The sequence below is a fragment of the Anolis sagrei genome, chromosome X (assembly GCF_037176765.1).
Source record: "Anolis sagrei isolate rAnoSag1 chromosome X, rAnoSag1.mat, whole genome shotgun sequence".
NCBI classification, from domain to species: Eukaryota; Metazoa; Chordata; class Lepidosauria; order Squamata; family Dactyloidae; genus Anolis; species Anolis sagrei.
In genome coordinates this window covers 11,025,373-11,041,836 of record NC_090034.1, presented here as the reverse complement: position 1 = coordinate 11,041,836, position 16,464 = coordinate 11,025,373, and the positions used below count along the sequence as shown (strand labels likewise).

General features: G+C 42.8%; 1 protein-coding gene across 3 annotated transcripts; it reads right to left on the bottom strand.

The window, feature by feature from the left end:
• Positions 1-399: 399 nt before the first annotated feature.
• LOC132782137 (AN1-type zinc finger protein 2A) lies at positions 400-15,059 on the bottom strand. Of its 3 annotated transcripts, none has more exons than XM_067460933.1 (7): positions 14,947-15,059; positions 12,982-13,073; positions 11,381-11,475; positions 10,622-10,753; positions 8,945-9,096; positions 7,271-7,339; positions 400-550 (listed from the first exon to the last, which is right to left on the bottom strand). In XM_067460933.1, the coding sequence occupies exons 2-7, from the start codon at positions 13,034-13,036 to the stop codon at positions 532-534; spliced, it is 522 nt and encodes a 173-aa protein (XP_067317034.1). In that variant the 5' UTR covers positions 13,037-13,073; positions 14,947-15,059; the 3' UTR covers positions 400-531. The 3 variants fall into 3 exon arrangements, with proteins under 3 accessions (XP_067317034.1, XP_067317035.1, XP_067317036.1); XM_067460934.1 differs by having other exon boundaries at positions 14,959-15,059; XM_067460935.1 differs by lacking the exons at positions 400-550; positions 7,271-7,339 and having other exon boundaries at positions 8,941-9,096.
• Positions 15,060-16,464: the final 1,405 nt, after the last annotated feature.

Genomic DNA, 16,464 nt, shown 5'->3' with positions numbered 1-16,464 from the left:
GCTGGCTAGTCCCACTTGTACTATATGGCTGCCATAATACATTATAAATAAACACTGGCGCCAGCCATTTTTAACGTAAGTGTATTTTAAATTGCTTTTAGGGTATTTGTTGTAATGTTTATTTATGTTTTAGTTAACTGTCTTATTGTTTTGTGTTGTTTTGTTTTTCATCACAATCCTTAATTCTTTTTCGTAAGCTCACTTATTACTGTGCTTTATTGTGTATTATTGTATCAAAAGGCTTGCCTTTTTAATATGTGCAAAACTGCCCTGAGTCCCTGTGGGGAGAGAGGGCAGTCTAGAAATAAAGTTTTATTGTTATTATTACCATTATTCTTCAATCTTACAGTGTAGACAGGTTGGTTTTAGGAATTTTAGAGCAACAAAGACAACGGCCAGTATGGTAAGAAGCCATTTTATTGAGAAGAAAATACAGGTATGAAAGTAGTACAGAAAAAGTGTAGACTTTAAAAAAAAAACATCTACTGCAATCAACAGGGTGAGGTAGTTATTGATTCTGGTTGTAGGGTGTCAGCATTTTGCTTGGGACCTGAAACAGAAAAAAAAAACCTCCAATACTGTCAGATAAAAATTATTACATTCTACGTAAGAGCTATTTTGCAGTGGAACTCTCTGCCTCAGAGTGTGGCTGAGGCTTCTTCCTTGAAGGCTTTTAAACAGAGGCTATTTGGCCATCTGTCAGGGGTGATTTGATTGTGCTTTTCCTGCAGAAAGGGGTTCAACTCGATGGCCCATGTGGTCTCTTTCCAACTCTATTATTTTAAGATAGTAAGGTTGCTTACCTGTAATCATGTTTCTTCTAGTGGTAACTGTGAAATTCACACCTGTGGTATTTCCCTGCGTCCACGCAGCTGACTCGGATCTTTCTTGAAAGCTTTTCCTAATTAGGGACTCCAGCCCCGCCCATCTACTCCTAATAAAGCCAGGCAGCGGGGCTTGGAGCCTTAATTCCGTACCGCGAAAGACAGTCGGAGATAAAAGGCATGACAGAATGTGGGGAGGATGGGCGGGTTGTGTGAATTTCACAGTTACCACTAGAAGAAACATGATTACAGGTAAGCAACCTTACTTTCTTCTGCGTGGTACTGTGAAATCCACACCTGTGGTAGACTAGCGAGCAGTCCCACGGATGGCGGGTGTCATGCTAGTGCAGAAAAAAGTACCGCTCTCCCAAAAGCCGTCTCCTTCTTGGCAGCTAAATCCAATTTATAATGGGAGACAAAAGTATGCGGTGTTGACCATATGGCCACTCGACAGATATCATGCAGAGGCACACTGTGCAAAAAAACCATGGAGGGTGCCAATGCTCTAGTGGAATGAGCATGGATCTGAACAGGTAAGTCCAGTCCTGCCATTTCGCAAACTAGCCGGATAGCTGCAACTATCCAGGCCGCCACCTCTGGGTAGAAACAGAAAGGCCCACAGTATCCCTACGGTACTTAACAAAAAGTCGTAGGGACTTCCGTAATGGAGCTGTGCGGTGGACATAAAAAGCAAGAGCCCTCCGCACATTAAGAAGGTGCAAAGACTGCTCCAGGGGAGTAGAAGGATTTGGAAATAAGGTTGGAAGGACAATGTCCTGAGACATATGAAACTATGATGCTGCCTTAGGTAAGAAGGAAATGTCTGTGCCCAGCATGACATCCTTATGAAATTTCAGGTAAGGACTATCGACTCAAGAGCCATAAGCTCGCTAGCGCGACAAGCAAAAGTAATAGGCACTAAAAATGCCGTTTTCCATGATAGATGGAACATGTCAGAAGTGACCATTGGCTCAAATGGTGGTTTCGTAAGGGCAAAAAGAACAACCTCCAACCTCCAAGAGGGGCACAGGCCTACTTGGGGCCAGAAATTTCTAAAGCCTTGCAGAAATCTCTTTACAAAAGGATCGGATAAAGGAGAGGGAAGAGAATGCTCGTTTCTAAACGAATCTATATTTGCCAGATTGACCTTCAAGAATGATAATGAGAGTCCTGAATCTGACAGAGAGATCAAAAAATCCAGGAGGAGGGAAGTGGAAGCAGACAGAGGCTGGACCCCTTGTTTTTGTGAAAAAATGCAAAAATGACACCACTTACAAATGTAACAATGTTAAGTGGCAGGGCTCAGGGCAAGGTCCAAAATGCCCTTTACTGGTTGAGAGAGGGCTGAGGCTGGAGCTGCCACACCGTCAACCGGAACTGAGTGACCTGGGAGTACGGGACTGGGCTGTTGCTCATAGCCAGCAAGTCTGGCCTGAGTGGCAACTGAATGTAACAGCTGCCTGCAAGTTGGAGCAGAATGACAAACCATGGCTGGCGGGGCCACCATGGTGTGATGAGAATGCAATCTACCTGCTCTGCTTGAAGACGAGAGACCACGCTGGACAGCACTGGCAATAGTGGAAAGATGTACAGGTGGGTGGATGTCCAATCCAGGAGGAAGGCATCTCCCAACAGCCTGTCTGGTGGAGGCAAGACGTGCTCCAAAGACAAACAAGTCCAGAAGGGGAGTGTGCCATCTGACAAAGAGTTCCCATGCCTGGGAAGGATGAAGGGACCATTAGTGGTCAGTATAAACTGTCTGACTGAGGGAGCCAGCAAGAGAGTTCTTGATGAATGGCACTGATGGTTATGGTATACCAGTCGCCGATTCTGATGATGAGGGCAAGCAAATCACAATCGTGGTGGTGGTAGTAAGGTGGACAATACTGTCCATGAGCAAATGAGAGATAAGGTGCAGTGCCATTTGTACTGCGAGTAACTCCAAATAGTTGATGTGCTCCATGCCCTCTATGGCCGCCTAAGGACCATGGATGGTGTGACCCTTGAGGTGAGTGTCGGTCGCTAACATCGCCCACACAGAGATTGGAGCGATGAGTCCACTAGTTGAGAGACCTGTGGATGGCTAGAGGGACAATGACACATTCATTGGGCTCATCCTGCATGGGATGAAGTGCCCGAAGAAACCAATTCTGGAGAGGCCGAAGGTGCAAACAGGAGAAAGGAGTGGCAGCTGTGGTGAATGCCATGTGTCCCAAAAAGCACTGGACATCCTTGGCATGGATGTATGGCTTCTGCCAGACTCAAAGAGCTAATGAATGCAGATTCAGAAACCTGTCTTCTAGCAAGTAGGCTCTTGCATGCCAAGAGTCCAATACAGGCCCCATGAATTGGTTGTTTGGATAGGCTGAAGAAGAGATTTTACCTTGTTGATAAAAAGACCAAGCGTCTGCTATAAAGAGAGTAAAGTGAATGTTCCTCTGTAGATACTCACAGGACTGTGCACCAGCAACCAGCCATAAATATAGGGGGAAACTACTACCCCGTGCACCCAGGGATGAGCCGGCATACAGCCATCTCCTTAGTAACACCTGTGGAGCTGTGGAGATACCAGAATGAAGAACTTGAAATGAAAAAACCTGACTGCTAGTAAAAAGTGACAAAAATCTACCGTCTTGTGGTCTAATACCACATGAAAAAAGGCATCCTTCAAATCAATGCTACTGAACCATGTCTTGCTGGATAACAGAGGGAGGATGGTTGGTAATGACAATACCTGAAATTTGCAATATGCAATATATGCATAAAATCCTGTAAGGTCCAAACCTGGCCAAAGCCCACTGCCTTTATTGGAAACCAAAAAACAGCTGGGGAAAAGGAAAAAGAAGGAAACATAGAAAGATGTAAAGAAGCTACTGCTCCTTTGAAACAAGTAATTACCTCCTGCTATAACACAGGAGGAGGAGTGGCCTGTAGAGTCCCTACTGGGGACAGTTTGAAAAATTCAATTGCATAAACATGCTCTGTAATCTCCAACACCCATGAGTGAGAAGAGATCTAATGCCATGCATCTAAAAATGATGAGGTGGAGCTCCAAAAACTGGAGCTGAAGGGTTGGAGGCTATTAAAGAAGAGAAAATGCATGCGAAAAAACTATTGGTCCTGATCTTCTTCTTTCCCTTTAGTTTGTTGTCACCCCTGGATAATTAAGCTGAGGGGCTGGCCACCACAATCTAGGCTAGATTGTGGTAAAAAGCCAAACTTAGAAGCAGGCTATATTCTGCCAGAACAGTTATCCTGCCATTGCTCTGCCTACTTTGGAGAGGGTAGAGGATCTACACATGCTGGTGGATGGCTGCTGCAACAGCAGCAAACACCTTAGTACTGTATCGGTGCTGTGCTTAGCCGTAGCGTTGTGATGAGAAGCTAAGGTGAGATACTACTGACAGAAAGCCCTTGGGATCTGTTGATGTTGTAGGGGAAGAAGATCCAAAGAAGGTGCTGAGCTACCTGAGAGGCTGCCAGACAAGCATGGTAATGAATCATGCAAGTAAGTAGGCTAGCAGTGGAGTGGATCTTCTTATCACAGTGGATTAAACAACTTTGACCACAATAAAGTTCAGTTTAGTAGGCTTAACTAACCACTCTGCTGAAAAGGTGCGTATGCAGTAAAGTGCAGTTACAAACTTAGAAATTCCAGACACAGATACAGGAGTTGCCCTTTGTTTTTCTCCAAGCTTAAGCGAATATGGAAGTGCTGGGAGAACTGGGAGAACTGTACTTGGAGCTTGTTTCTGCTGTTGCTCAACTGAGAAAAGCAGATCCTCTAAGCAATCAAGGAGAAAAAATTAGGTAACACATCCCCTAAGGAAGCTGGGATGGAAAAGTCCTCCTCAAGAGTAGGAGAAATCTGCTACTCATAGGAGTCAGAATCTACATAGACTCATTGACTGGTTGCAGCTGAAGGAAGCACCAGAATGAGCTTAGGAAAAAGTTTTAATAAACTCCTGAAAACCAAAAGAAGGGACTACAAATCCTTGAAAAGGAAAGGAGGGTGCAGTTTGCCTATGCAAAAGAGTAGCAACCTACCTGTTGAGGCATGGGCCAAGTGGAGATGGGGTCCAAAAGACACAGTACTTACATTCTGAGCCGTCACTGAAGCTCCCAGGCAGCATGACGCAGAGGGAGGATAGTAGCCCGAAGGCCCCTCCAAGGAGTTATATTCCATGGGCTTAGACCCAAAGCCTTGGCAGCCATCACTCACACAGGTGGCGTGGCTGCCTTGAGCCTCCCCTCCCCTGAGGGGGGCAAAAGCATGGCAGGAATTGTTGCAACCCAAAGGCCCCTCCAAGGCGTTATATGCCATGGGCGTGGAGGCAAAGCCTTGGCTAGCCATCACTCACACAGGTGGCGTGGCTGCCTTGAGCCTCCCCTCCCCTGAGGGGGGCAAAAACATGGCAGGAATTGTTGCAACCCAAAGGCCCCTCCAAGGCGTTATATGCCATGGGCGTGGAGGCAAAGCCTTGGCTAGCCATCACTCACACAGGTGGCGTGGCTGCCTTGAGCCTCCCCTCCCTGAGGGGGGCAAAAACATGGCAGGAATTGTTGCAACCCAAAGGCCCCTCCAAGGCGTTATATGCCATGGGCGTGGAGGCAAGCCTTGGCTAGCCATCACTCACACAGGTGGCGTGGCTGCCTTGAGCCTCCCCTCCCCTGAGGGGGGCAAAAGCATGGCAGGGATCGTTGCAGCGTCCACTGCCTGCTGGGGTAAATGGGGCAGAGTAAGCACGGGCAGTGAGAGCAAGCTGTCCTTAAAAAACAGAGACAGCTGAGAGGCGTGGCTGCAACCCAAAACAAAGTTATTGGCACAAAGCCACAGTGGCAGTTTGTTGCCACAAGCTCTACCAGTTCCTGGGTCTGGAAGGGGTGGTAGGCTGGTAAAAATCTTCTTCCCTCCTGCTTTCTGAGCGAGGGGAACAGAAGAAAAAGAAGGTAAGTTACTGCCCATTGCCAAAGGCAAAAAAGCCTGCGCCTCAGAGGACACGGCATTTTTTTTTTTTTAGAGGGAGGGAGTGGGTTTGTCCTCCCACTAGCCTAAATAGGATAAACAAAGGTCCCAGAACAAAAGTTGGAATTGCTGTCTGTTAGAGTAGTCAAACTGGAGTCCTTGAGTCAAACCAATAGTTGTTTTAGGAGAGAACACCGAGTTGTTGCTGCTTTCGCGGACAAAAGGAATTAAGGCTCCAAGCCCCGCTGCCTGGCTTTATTAGGAGTAGATGGGCGGGGCTGGAGTCCCTAATTAGGAAAAGCTTTCAAGAAAGATCCGAGTCAGCTGCGTGGACGCAGGGAAATACCACAGGTGTGGATTTCACAGTACCATGCAGAAGAATCTATGTTTACTGTGCTTTAATTTTTGTTTCAAATAATAATAATATATTAAAATGCATAAATACAGAAAAAATACAAATAGATACACTAAAACGTACCTCCATAAAAGTTACACAACAAAATGTATCTCTACAAAATACATACTAAAACACACAAAACAGATCAAACAAATTCATGTTTAATTACTGTCTAGGTAGGCCTGCCAGAAGAGAGGTCTTGACATGGTTTTTAAATTCCAACAGCTCACATTGCAGGGCAGCCGATGAAAAGGTCCTCTGAGTAGTGGTTGCCAGTCGGGTTCTGGATAGTTGGAGCAGACGCCCCCCAGAAGACCAAAGTGTGTGGGGTGGATTGTATGGGAGAAGGCTATCCTTTGAGGAAACCTGAACCCAAAATATTTAGCACTTTAAATGTTTAAAATATATTTTAATGTGTATTTTAATATAGGTAAAGGTAAAGGTAGTCCCCGGACATTAAGTCCAGTCATGTCCGACTCTGGGATGTGGTGCTCATCTCCATTTCTAAGCCAAAGAGCCAGCGTTGTCCGTAGACACCTCCAAGGTCATGTGGCCGGCATGACTCCAAGGTCATGTGGCCGGCATGACCCGCCGGAGCGGTACCTATTGATCTACTTACATTTGCATGTTTTCAAACTGCTAGGTTGGCAGAAGCTAGGGCTGACAGGGGAAGCTCACGTCGCTCTCCGGAATCGAACCTGCGACCTTTCCATCAACAAGCTCAGCAGCTCAGTGCTTTAATCCACTGCGCCACCGGGGGCTCCGTATTTTAATATATGTATGCTTTAATCTGTGCTTTTAATGAATGCATTTTAGTATAATGGTGTATTTTAACTATGTTGTGCTCCGCCCATGGGTGGGTAGTAAATAATAATAATTATACTGGCTCTGAATTGGGAGATCTCAAAACATGGCCATGTTTTGTAAGGGAGAATAAAGTCCTTCAAGTAACTTGAACCCAAGCTTTACAAGTGATAACTCACAGCAGTGCGGTGCCAACAAGGGACCTGGGTCCTTGTTGTAGAGAGGAGGCACAAAACTTAAGGACCCCAGACATCTGAATAAGTGGGTAACAGCACTTACCTGTTTTGCAGAACTTGGTAGCCCAGAGCCATCTTCTGGGATTCCAAGGATCTCATTAAAGCTGCATATCTGCAAGGAAACATCCACATTCAGCATCCCATGTCCTCCAGCCAGCTGTGCTGTGTGCCTACACCCGTGTCCCATATTTCTGCCCTTCAGCTACTCTGGCAAGTCTCATTGTACGGAACAAAGAGTCCTTTCCCTGAGGAAAAAAGTCTGTGTTAAAAGAAAGTGACTATTATTCACAAGTGAATTGGAAAGCTGAGTAGAAATGAGTGATGCTCTTAGCTTTTCAATCCTACATTGCTTAAATAGTTATGTTGGCCTATCATAGAGGATGAAGTCACTGTCATACTGCCCCCCTCCTTGAATCTTCTCTCATTTCCAAATAAAGCACTGCATTGTGTATTTCTAAGGGTAGGGGCTGCATTCTTGTTTATTTATTTATGACATTTATATTCCACCCTTCTCACCCTGAGGGGGATTCAGAGGGACTTACAAGTTATATGTACAAACATTTGTGTTGAAGTGTGAATTCTAACCTACAGTTATGTATAATTATAGATATATGTTTAAAAAGGGTAAGTATTAAAAATAACATAACTGGAGGGATGGTAGCCAGCTCAGCTCACTCTGAGCTGGGTTGCCATGGAAAAAGGGGAGGAGCCAACTGCGACTTGGCAGGGCAGGCATTTTAAAACGGTCAGTCTGTAGTTGGAGAACTACAGGGAAGGCCGATTCTACCGTGTTGAGAATCAGGAAAGCAGTCTGTAGTTAGAGAACTACAGGGAAAGGCTGGTTCTACTGTGCTGAGAACCAGGAAGGTTTAGGCTTTTAGCCTGTGGGGTTTCGATAGGTCAAGTTGACTTATTTAGATTAGTAGTTAGTGTATGAGTAACAAGGGGGGGGGGGAGAGAAACCCAGTAAGCATCTTTACTGCAACAGAAATAACAATAGGAGGCTAGTAGCTGAAGTGACCTGTTAAGGAAAGAAACACAGTTTGAAGAAAAATAAGCTTAAACCTGTTTGGTGGAAGGAACAGTCCTCTCAAGAGTTGTTTTATGCAATGTTATAAATGTAACCTCTAAAGAAATGTGCCTCTAAGAGTTAAGAAACATTGAAACCATTAAGCTTCTTCTATACTTCAATAAACTTGTTACAGTTTCTCTTAACGCCAGGTCTCTGTTTCAAATACTTTCAAGACAAGCCGCACTACACATTGAAGAAAGATCAACAAGGTATTACAAGCTATTAGCTGTGTTATCAATTTTGTAAATCCATAACAAGTAGTAGGAGACCCTGATAAATCAGTGACATCCCTACTGCTTCGGGTAGCTTCTTTACAAGTGGTGGCATCGTTACAGCATTATATTATATTAGCATAGCACAATGTTAGTGTTATATATTACCATACTGTACTATACCACTGTACTGCATTATTAAAAGTACATGTTATATATATATATATTATATTATTCGTTTTTTGGCTTATGTTGCTCTATAGCAGAGATGAGCATTTATCCTATGGACTGTTAATGTGGGTCAGGGACTTTCTGTGAAGCCCTTGACCCTTTCTCTTAGAAACTTTCCCCAATGTGAACTTTCCCCAATGTGAACTTGCATTTTCTGAGCAAACAGCAGTCTGAGGTCAACTTCCCAAGTCAATGGCCTTACCCTGCTTTGGAAATGGCACGGCTTTGTCCTTGGCAGCCGTGGTCCAGCGGGTGCCTGTGCTTGAGGCAGAAGTTCTGGTGACACTGGTCGCAAACCAGCTTCATCATCTCTCTCTTTTTGCAGCCTGGGCTGAAGCACTTGTTGGTGAAGATCTAAACACCCCAATCCCCCAAAAGCATCAAGTTAGAACTAGGCTAAATCAAGGATCCATTTCTTATTGGTGTGATTTTTGCAGTTGTTTTGGGCTGGTTTTAATTGTTTCGATAGTTCCATCACTTTTTACATGTTGTGTTTTGTGAAATTTTAACTGCTTTTCATGTAGGCTATCACACCACACATTTCAAGAGTTCGTATCCCACTTTAAACTGCCTCTTGTTAAATTCTGAGATTTGCTGTTTAGGGAGAAGCTTTTAAAATTCTCAGCCAGAGATGCCCTGGGCCGTATTAAACAACAAACCACAGAATTCTGCAGGAGGCAGCCACATTATTTAAAGTGGAATGCTAGTTCTCAAATGGGATGCTCAACTACATTAAAATATAGTTGGGACTTCAACTAGGAAAATGATGCGATAATGATGCATACGGTAATATCCCAAAACTATGGAATCCATATCTGTGGTTTAATTTATCTGTATGCATGCCCAGTGTGGAACACATCTCACCACGCTAAAACAGTAGATGTGACTCTTAATGAGACATGCTGCATTATCACGGGGTGTCTGCGCCCTACACCACTGGAGAAATTACACTTCCACCTGACATCCGCCAGGAAGTAGCAGCCAATAGTGAAAGGACCAAGGCAGAGACATCTCCAGCTCATTCTTTGTTTGGGTATCAGCCAGCATATCAATGACTTAAATCAAGTAATAGTTTTCTAAGGTCTACAGAGACACTCACAGGAACACCTCAGCAAGCGAGAGTCCAAAGGTGGCAGGCTCAAACCCAGCACCACAACCAATGGCCGATACCAAATGAGAGACTCCTCCCTGGGCACACAGAAAACTGGGCGACTTGGAAGGCGCTGAACAGACTGCGCTCTGGCACCACGAGATGCAGAGCCAACCTCAAGAAATAGGGCCACAAAGTTGAATTCACGACGTGCGAGTGTGGAGAAGAGCAAACCACTGACCACCTGCTGCAATGCACCCTGAGCCCTGCCACATGCACAATGGAGGACCTTCTTGCACCAACACCAGAGGCACTCCAAGTGGCTAGATACTGGTCAAAGGACATTTAATCCTTTGAGCCTGCCACTTTTGGACTCTCGCTTGCTTGCGAGTGTCTCTGTAGATCTTAGAAAACTGTGTTTTGTCTGTCTGTTTGTTTTGTTCTGTTAGAACTGTAATACAATTGTCTGGCTGCCCCTGACACGATAAATAAATAAATACATTTATCTGTACCTGTGGAAAATGTTCTTTCTAGGAATCTGCTAGGACGGCCAGGAAATTCTGTAATAATCTTTCCCTGAAAGTTACCAGAGTTGCGCTGGAAGACTTCGCAGATTCCTAAGGATGGTACCACTCTAGATACTATTCTAGTGATATCTAAGGTACCAGAAGTCAGGTAATGATGATCCAGCAGGGAACGTATCCCACTCAGAGACAGATTTTACTATATAATAATAACAGTAAGTACCACTCACACCCAGCAGGAAAGGTTTCAAGAGAACTTCCTTACCTTTTGCTTCTGTTTGGTAGAATCCTGTTTACAGTCTCGGTCGATATGAGCACTGACCACAGCATCTGGCCTCTCCCCCTTTCTAACAGGGATGGGAGCGTTACACAGGGGACAGACTGGAACCTGCACATCCTTTAAAAAGAATGACTGGATTTTAAGATCAAAAAGACAGTTTGCAATATGTCAAGGTCATGTCTTGTACTCTGCCAAGACCTCAATCTCTTAAAGGGGGCATATTTTTGCCCAAGTCAAGACAATGATCAAAATCTTCATCATTTTGCCAGTTGTTGGAGGTTTTTCGGGCTATATGGCCATGTTCTAGAGGCATTTTCTCCTGATGTTTCGCCTGCATCTGTGGCAAGCATCCTCAGACGTAGTGAGGTCTATTGGAACTAGGAGAGTGGGTTTATATATCTGTGGAATGATCAGGGTGGGGCAAAGAACTCTTGTCTGTTGGAGCTAGGTGTGAATGTTTCAACTGACCACCTTGATTAGCATTTGATGGCCTGGCAGTGCCTGGGGCAATCTTTTGTTGAGAGGTGATTAGATGTGCCAATTCACAGACACTCCCATCTTCTCCACTGAAACTTTGAACCACCGACCTTCAGATAAGCAGTTCAGCCGGCACAAGGGTTTAACTCAATGCACTACCGCAGCTCCATAGCAAGTAAATCATCAAGAGAGAAAAGATGAGGGCATACCTATGCATTTGTTACTTTCCTTCTCCCAGAACTGCGGATTTTAAATGGCAACGTTTACCTTTTTGTATGCAGAAGAACACCTGTGCCGGTCATATGCAAAGTGGTCTTTACAGAAGACATCTCCACATGCATCACACTTCAGAGGTAGAAAGTCTATAAGGAGAAGAACAAAATTTTATTGGAAGACCTTCATAAGAGATCATATTTACAAGGCAATTTCTGAGCCATTCCAAAATTTAACATTCTTTAGAGATCCAAATGCCGTGTATATATATTTCCAAAGGAATAGCTATGCTATTTTGACACTATATACCTATATTTATTTATTTACTATATTTTTACCTCACTCTTCTCACTTGGAAGGGGACTCAGAGTAAGTTCCAAGTTGGCAATATTCAATGCCATACAAACAACAAACAGATACAATATACATAAATATTAAAATCATAGAAATTAACAAATCATAATGTATTATTACATTACATTAAATCAGCTATTAAAACCACACAAATCCAAAATCATAGTACAGCAACCATTCCAATTGTATTACGTTTTCTTCATTGCCGCCTATTTCACTGTTCTCCAAAAGCTTGGCTCAATAGCAAAGTTTTCAGTTTCTTTCTGAAGGTCAGGAGGGAGGGAGCTGATCTAATATAACTGAGAGTTCCGTAGGTGAGGGGCCACCACTGAAATAGCCCTGTCTCTTGCCCCCACCAACCGTATCTGCGAAGGAGGCAGGATTGAAAGCAAAGCCTCCTAAGAAGATCTTAACTTCATAGTTGTTTTAATGTGTATGGTGCTGATATTTTAATCGTGTAATGAAGTGGCATTGTGTTGTTATTGTATATTCTTTGTATGTTAACACATGTTGTAAACCGGTCCGAATCCCTCTTTGAAGGTGAGAGTATAAAACTTCGAAATAAATAAATAAATAGTGTTAGAGACCCTAAAATGGGTCTTCTTAGGTCCACATCACGGGAGCATGAAAGGAAGGAGACAGTCCCAATGAAAGATTAAAAAAAACACAAGGTTTTATTTTTAGTTTCTTCATGAAGAAGACGGACAGTCAGGCAACATACACAGATGCTACCCCTTCAAGTGACTGCCATCCCCCCCTTGGCTTTTGACCACCGTTATATAACCTCAAGTAAACAAGAACATTTTTTTGTCATGGAAAGTACTCTCTTTCCAGCCCCTCTCCCTTGATCTTTTGATGGAAAGTACCTTCTTGTACACGCAGACTCTGCACTTTACCACAACCTTTGATGTTAACCGCAACACATCCTGTGTAAGAAAGTACCTTCTTGTACCTCTACATGTCACATCTTGTTTCTTAAGAACATTTTCTTCCGTATTGCTCTTTTTCTACAGAGAAAGGGTATGTTTCTCTTTTGCTGTTAATTTCATTCAAAACCCCTTGCTTAATTTCACTCAAAGACCCTTTCAATAGAGGAAGATACATTCGACAAGTAAGTTGGGCCAGAACGGTTTAGGGCTTTACAGTCCAAAGCCAGCCATTTGAATTGTGCTTGGTAGCAGACCGGCAGCCAGTGGATCTGGTGTAATGGGGTTTTCCAGACATCCCATTCTTACAGATAAATCAGAAAACACTGTCAACAAAACGACAACACAGTCTTTTCATATGTCTGTAGTTCTTACCCAATTGTTTACAAGTCTTCTCAGAGCAATGTTCACCCAGGTTTGGGAATTCCATTACTAGGAAGTCGTCTGCTTCTCAACAAGACTGTCACCTACAAACACAAGTAGAAACTTGTAGGTGTTTTCTTTTAAATTTCCAGATCCACCCCCTCCCCTTCCTTTCCTTTCCCTTCCCTCATGGCTGCCTGGAACTCGGGGCTCTGGGTCCGCAGCATGGAGGCCCCTCCGCTGCGCTGCTGGGAACTCACACGGGAGGGATTCTGTGTGTATGTGTATATGCACACACATATCTCTACACACTTCAACTCCCAGAATACTATATTATTATACCACAATATATATAATACATCTCTAGTACATTATACCATTAAGGTAAAGGTTGTGCCCTGTCATTAAGTCCAGTCGTGTCCGACTCTGGGGGTTAGTGTAGACACCTCCAAGGTCATGTGGTTGGCATGACTGCAAGAAACATCGTTACCTTCCCGCCAGATTTACTCACATTTGCATGTTTTCGAACTGCTAGGTTGGCAGAAGCTGGGGCTGACACCGGAAGCTTATGCTGCTCCCCGGATTCGAACCTGTGACCTTCTGGTCAACAAGCTCAGCAAATCAGCGGTTTAACCCACTGCGCCACCGGGGCCTCCCCATTATACTATTAGTATTATATAATATATTGAACCATCATATATTATATATAATATAATAATAACAATAATAAACTTTATGTTGTTGTTGTTGTTCATTCGTTCAGTCGTCTCCGACTCTTCGTGACCTCATGGACCAGCCTACGCCAGAGCTCCCTGTCGGCCGTTACCACCCCCAGTTCCCTCAAGGTCAGTCCAGTCACTTCAAGGATGAACTTTATATCTCATCCTATTCATAATGTTGCAAAATAATATATTGTATATTGTATATACTACAATATACAATATATTATATTCATTATTAATATTACATGCAATTTATTTATTTATTTTGTCATGTCAGGAGCGACCTGAGAAACTGCAAGTCGCTTCTGGTGTGAGAGAATTGGCCGTCTGCAAGGACGTTGCCCAGGGGACACCCGGATGAATTGATGTTTTTATCATCCTTGTGGGAGGCTTCTCTCATGTCCCCGCATGAGGAGCTGGAGCTGACAGAGGGAGCTCATCTGCCTCTCCCCGGATTTGAACTTGCGACCTGTCGATCTTCAGTCCTGCTGGCACAGGGGTTTAACCCACTGCGCCACCGGGGGCTCCATGCAATATACATGCAATATACCAACACTATTACAATATAATAATACATATTTCTATATATTATTATATTGTATATATTGTATATAAAATACAGATAGAAATATAATGATACATATAAATAATAAACACATGTAAATAAATATAAAAGGAAATGAAAATAAATATATAATATAAAATAACATAAAATATTGTATTATATGTATACTTATAATAATGTAACAAATAGCAATAATAAATCATAAAATAGATTTAAATTTTATTTATTCACTTATTTACAACATTTATATGCCACCTTTATTTATCATACTTATATACTGCCTTTCTCAGCCCGAAGGGGACTCAGAGCAGCTTACAAGATATATATATATACATACAATATTATTAGCATAGCACCATATCAATATTATATATTACTATATTGCATTATACCATTATACCATAATATTATTAGTGATATTATATGTAATATATAATTATAATTGTAATATCATATTATTATTAGTAGTATTATATTGTATTAAATTATATTATACACATTATATGTATATACAATATATTATATTATATTATATTATATTATATTATATTATTAGCATAGCACAGGAGAAAAGGTGGAACTGTTTTCCTGGCACCCTCTCTCTTCATTCTAAGAATATTATATATTTTTTTGTCAACAGCAACAAATAAAATAAGACAAAATACATCCCAGAATATTAAAGGTACTCACCACACTACCAACAATGAGAAAGCGTTTTCCTCGTTTCAATCAAGTCGCCACCACATTTATTGACTTGGAATTCATTCTGCTGAGTCATCTTCCACTTCCGCGTTTATTGTTTGACCAATCCTGCTGAACCTGTGGTGACGTCATCCGGACGCTCGACCAATCGGGATCCGCTTCCTTGTGTTGGCTGCTTTTTCTGCTGAGTCACCCCGGACACGTGGAGGGTGGGGCTTGTTGTGGCCAGTCAGCATTTCCTTGTTTACTCACTCAGCTTGAGCATGACGTCGCCAGGAGACATTATTTGCTGCCTTGGCTCCATGCTGTGGAGTTCTGTGGTTTTGTGGTACTACAACAAACTATAAATCCCAGGATTCAATAGGCTGGACTCTTGGCATTTGTCTCCTGTGCTATGCTAATAATATAATGTAATATATTGTATATACATATAATATTTATAACATTATAATGTCATGCAATATAATACTACTAATAATAATATAATATTATAATTATATATATGTATTTAGCCCCCCCCCCCCCCCCGTGGCGCAGTGGGTTAAAGCACTGAGCTGCTGAGTTTGTTGACCAAAAGGTCGCAGGTTCGATTCCAGGGAGCGGCGTGAGCTTCCGCTGTCAGCCCTAGCTTCTGCCAACCTAGCAGTTCAAAAACATGCAAATGTGAGTAGATCAATAGGTACCTCTCCGGTGAGAAGGTAACGGCGCTCCATGCGGTCATGCTGGCCACATGACCTTGGAGGTGTCTATGGACAGCGCTGGCTCTTCGGCTTAGAAATGGAGATGAGCACCACACCCCAGAGTCAGACATGACTGGACTTAATGTCAGGGGACAATCTTTACCTTTACTAATTATATATTTATATTACATGTAATATTACAATATAATGGTATAGTACAATATAGTAATATTTAATACTGATATTTAGTGTGCTAATAATATAATATTATATATATATAGAGAGAGAGAGAGAGAGAGAGAGAGAGAGAGCTAGTAATATAATATATATTGTGTGTGTGTGTGTATAGTAAACTGCTCTGAGTCCCTGAGTCCCCTTTGTGGTGAAAAGGGCGGCATATAAAAGTCGCAAATAAATAAATAAAGGGGTATCAAACTGATACAATTCTGCAGTGTGGATGGTGCCTAGAGATGCACTTTCTCTGGTCAATGAATGCAGTTTGACACCACTTTGACCACCATGACTCAATGCTTTGGCATCATGGGATTTTTGGTTTTTAGTTTTGAAAGATTTTTGCCCTTCTCTGTCCAAAATTACTCAGGGGCCTACACTGCCATATAATATTAAACTGTCTTGGAATGCATTCTATGAATCTACACTGACCATACAATGCCTTTAGACCTGGGTCAGACCCCATCTACTATCATATAATATTGAACTGAAGCTGGAATGTGTCCAGAGGAGGGCGACTAAAATGATCAAGGGTCTGGAGAACAAGCACTATGAGGAGCGGCTTAAGGAGCTGGGCATGTTTAGCCTGAAGAAG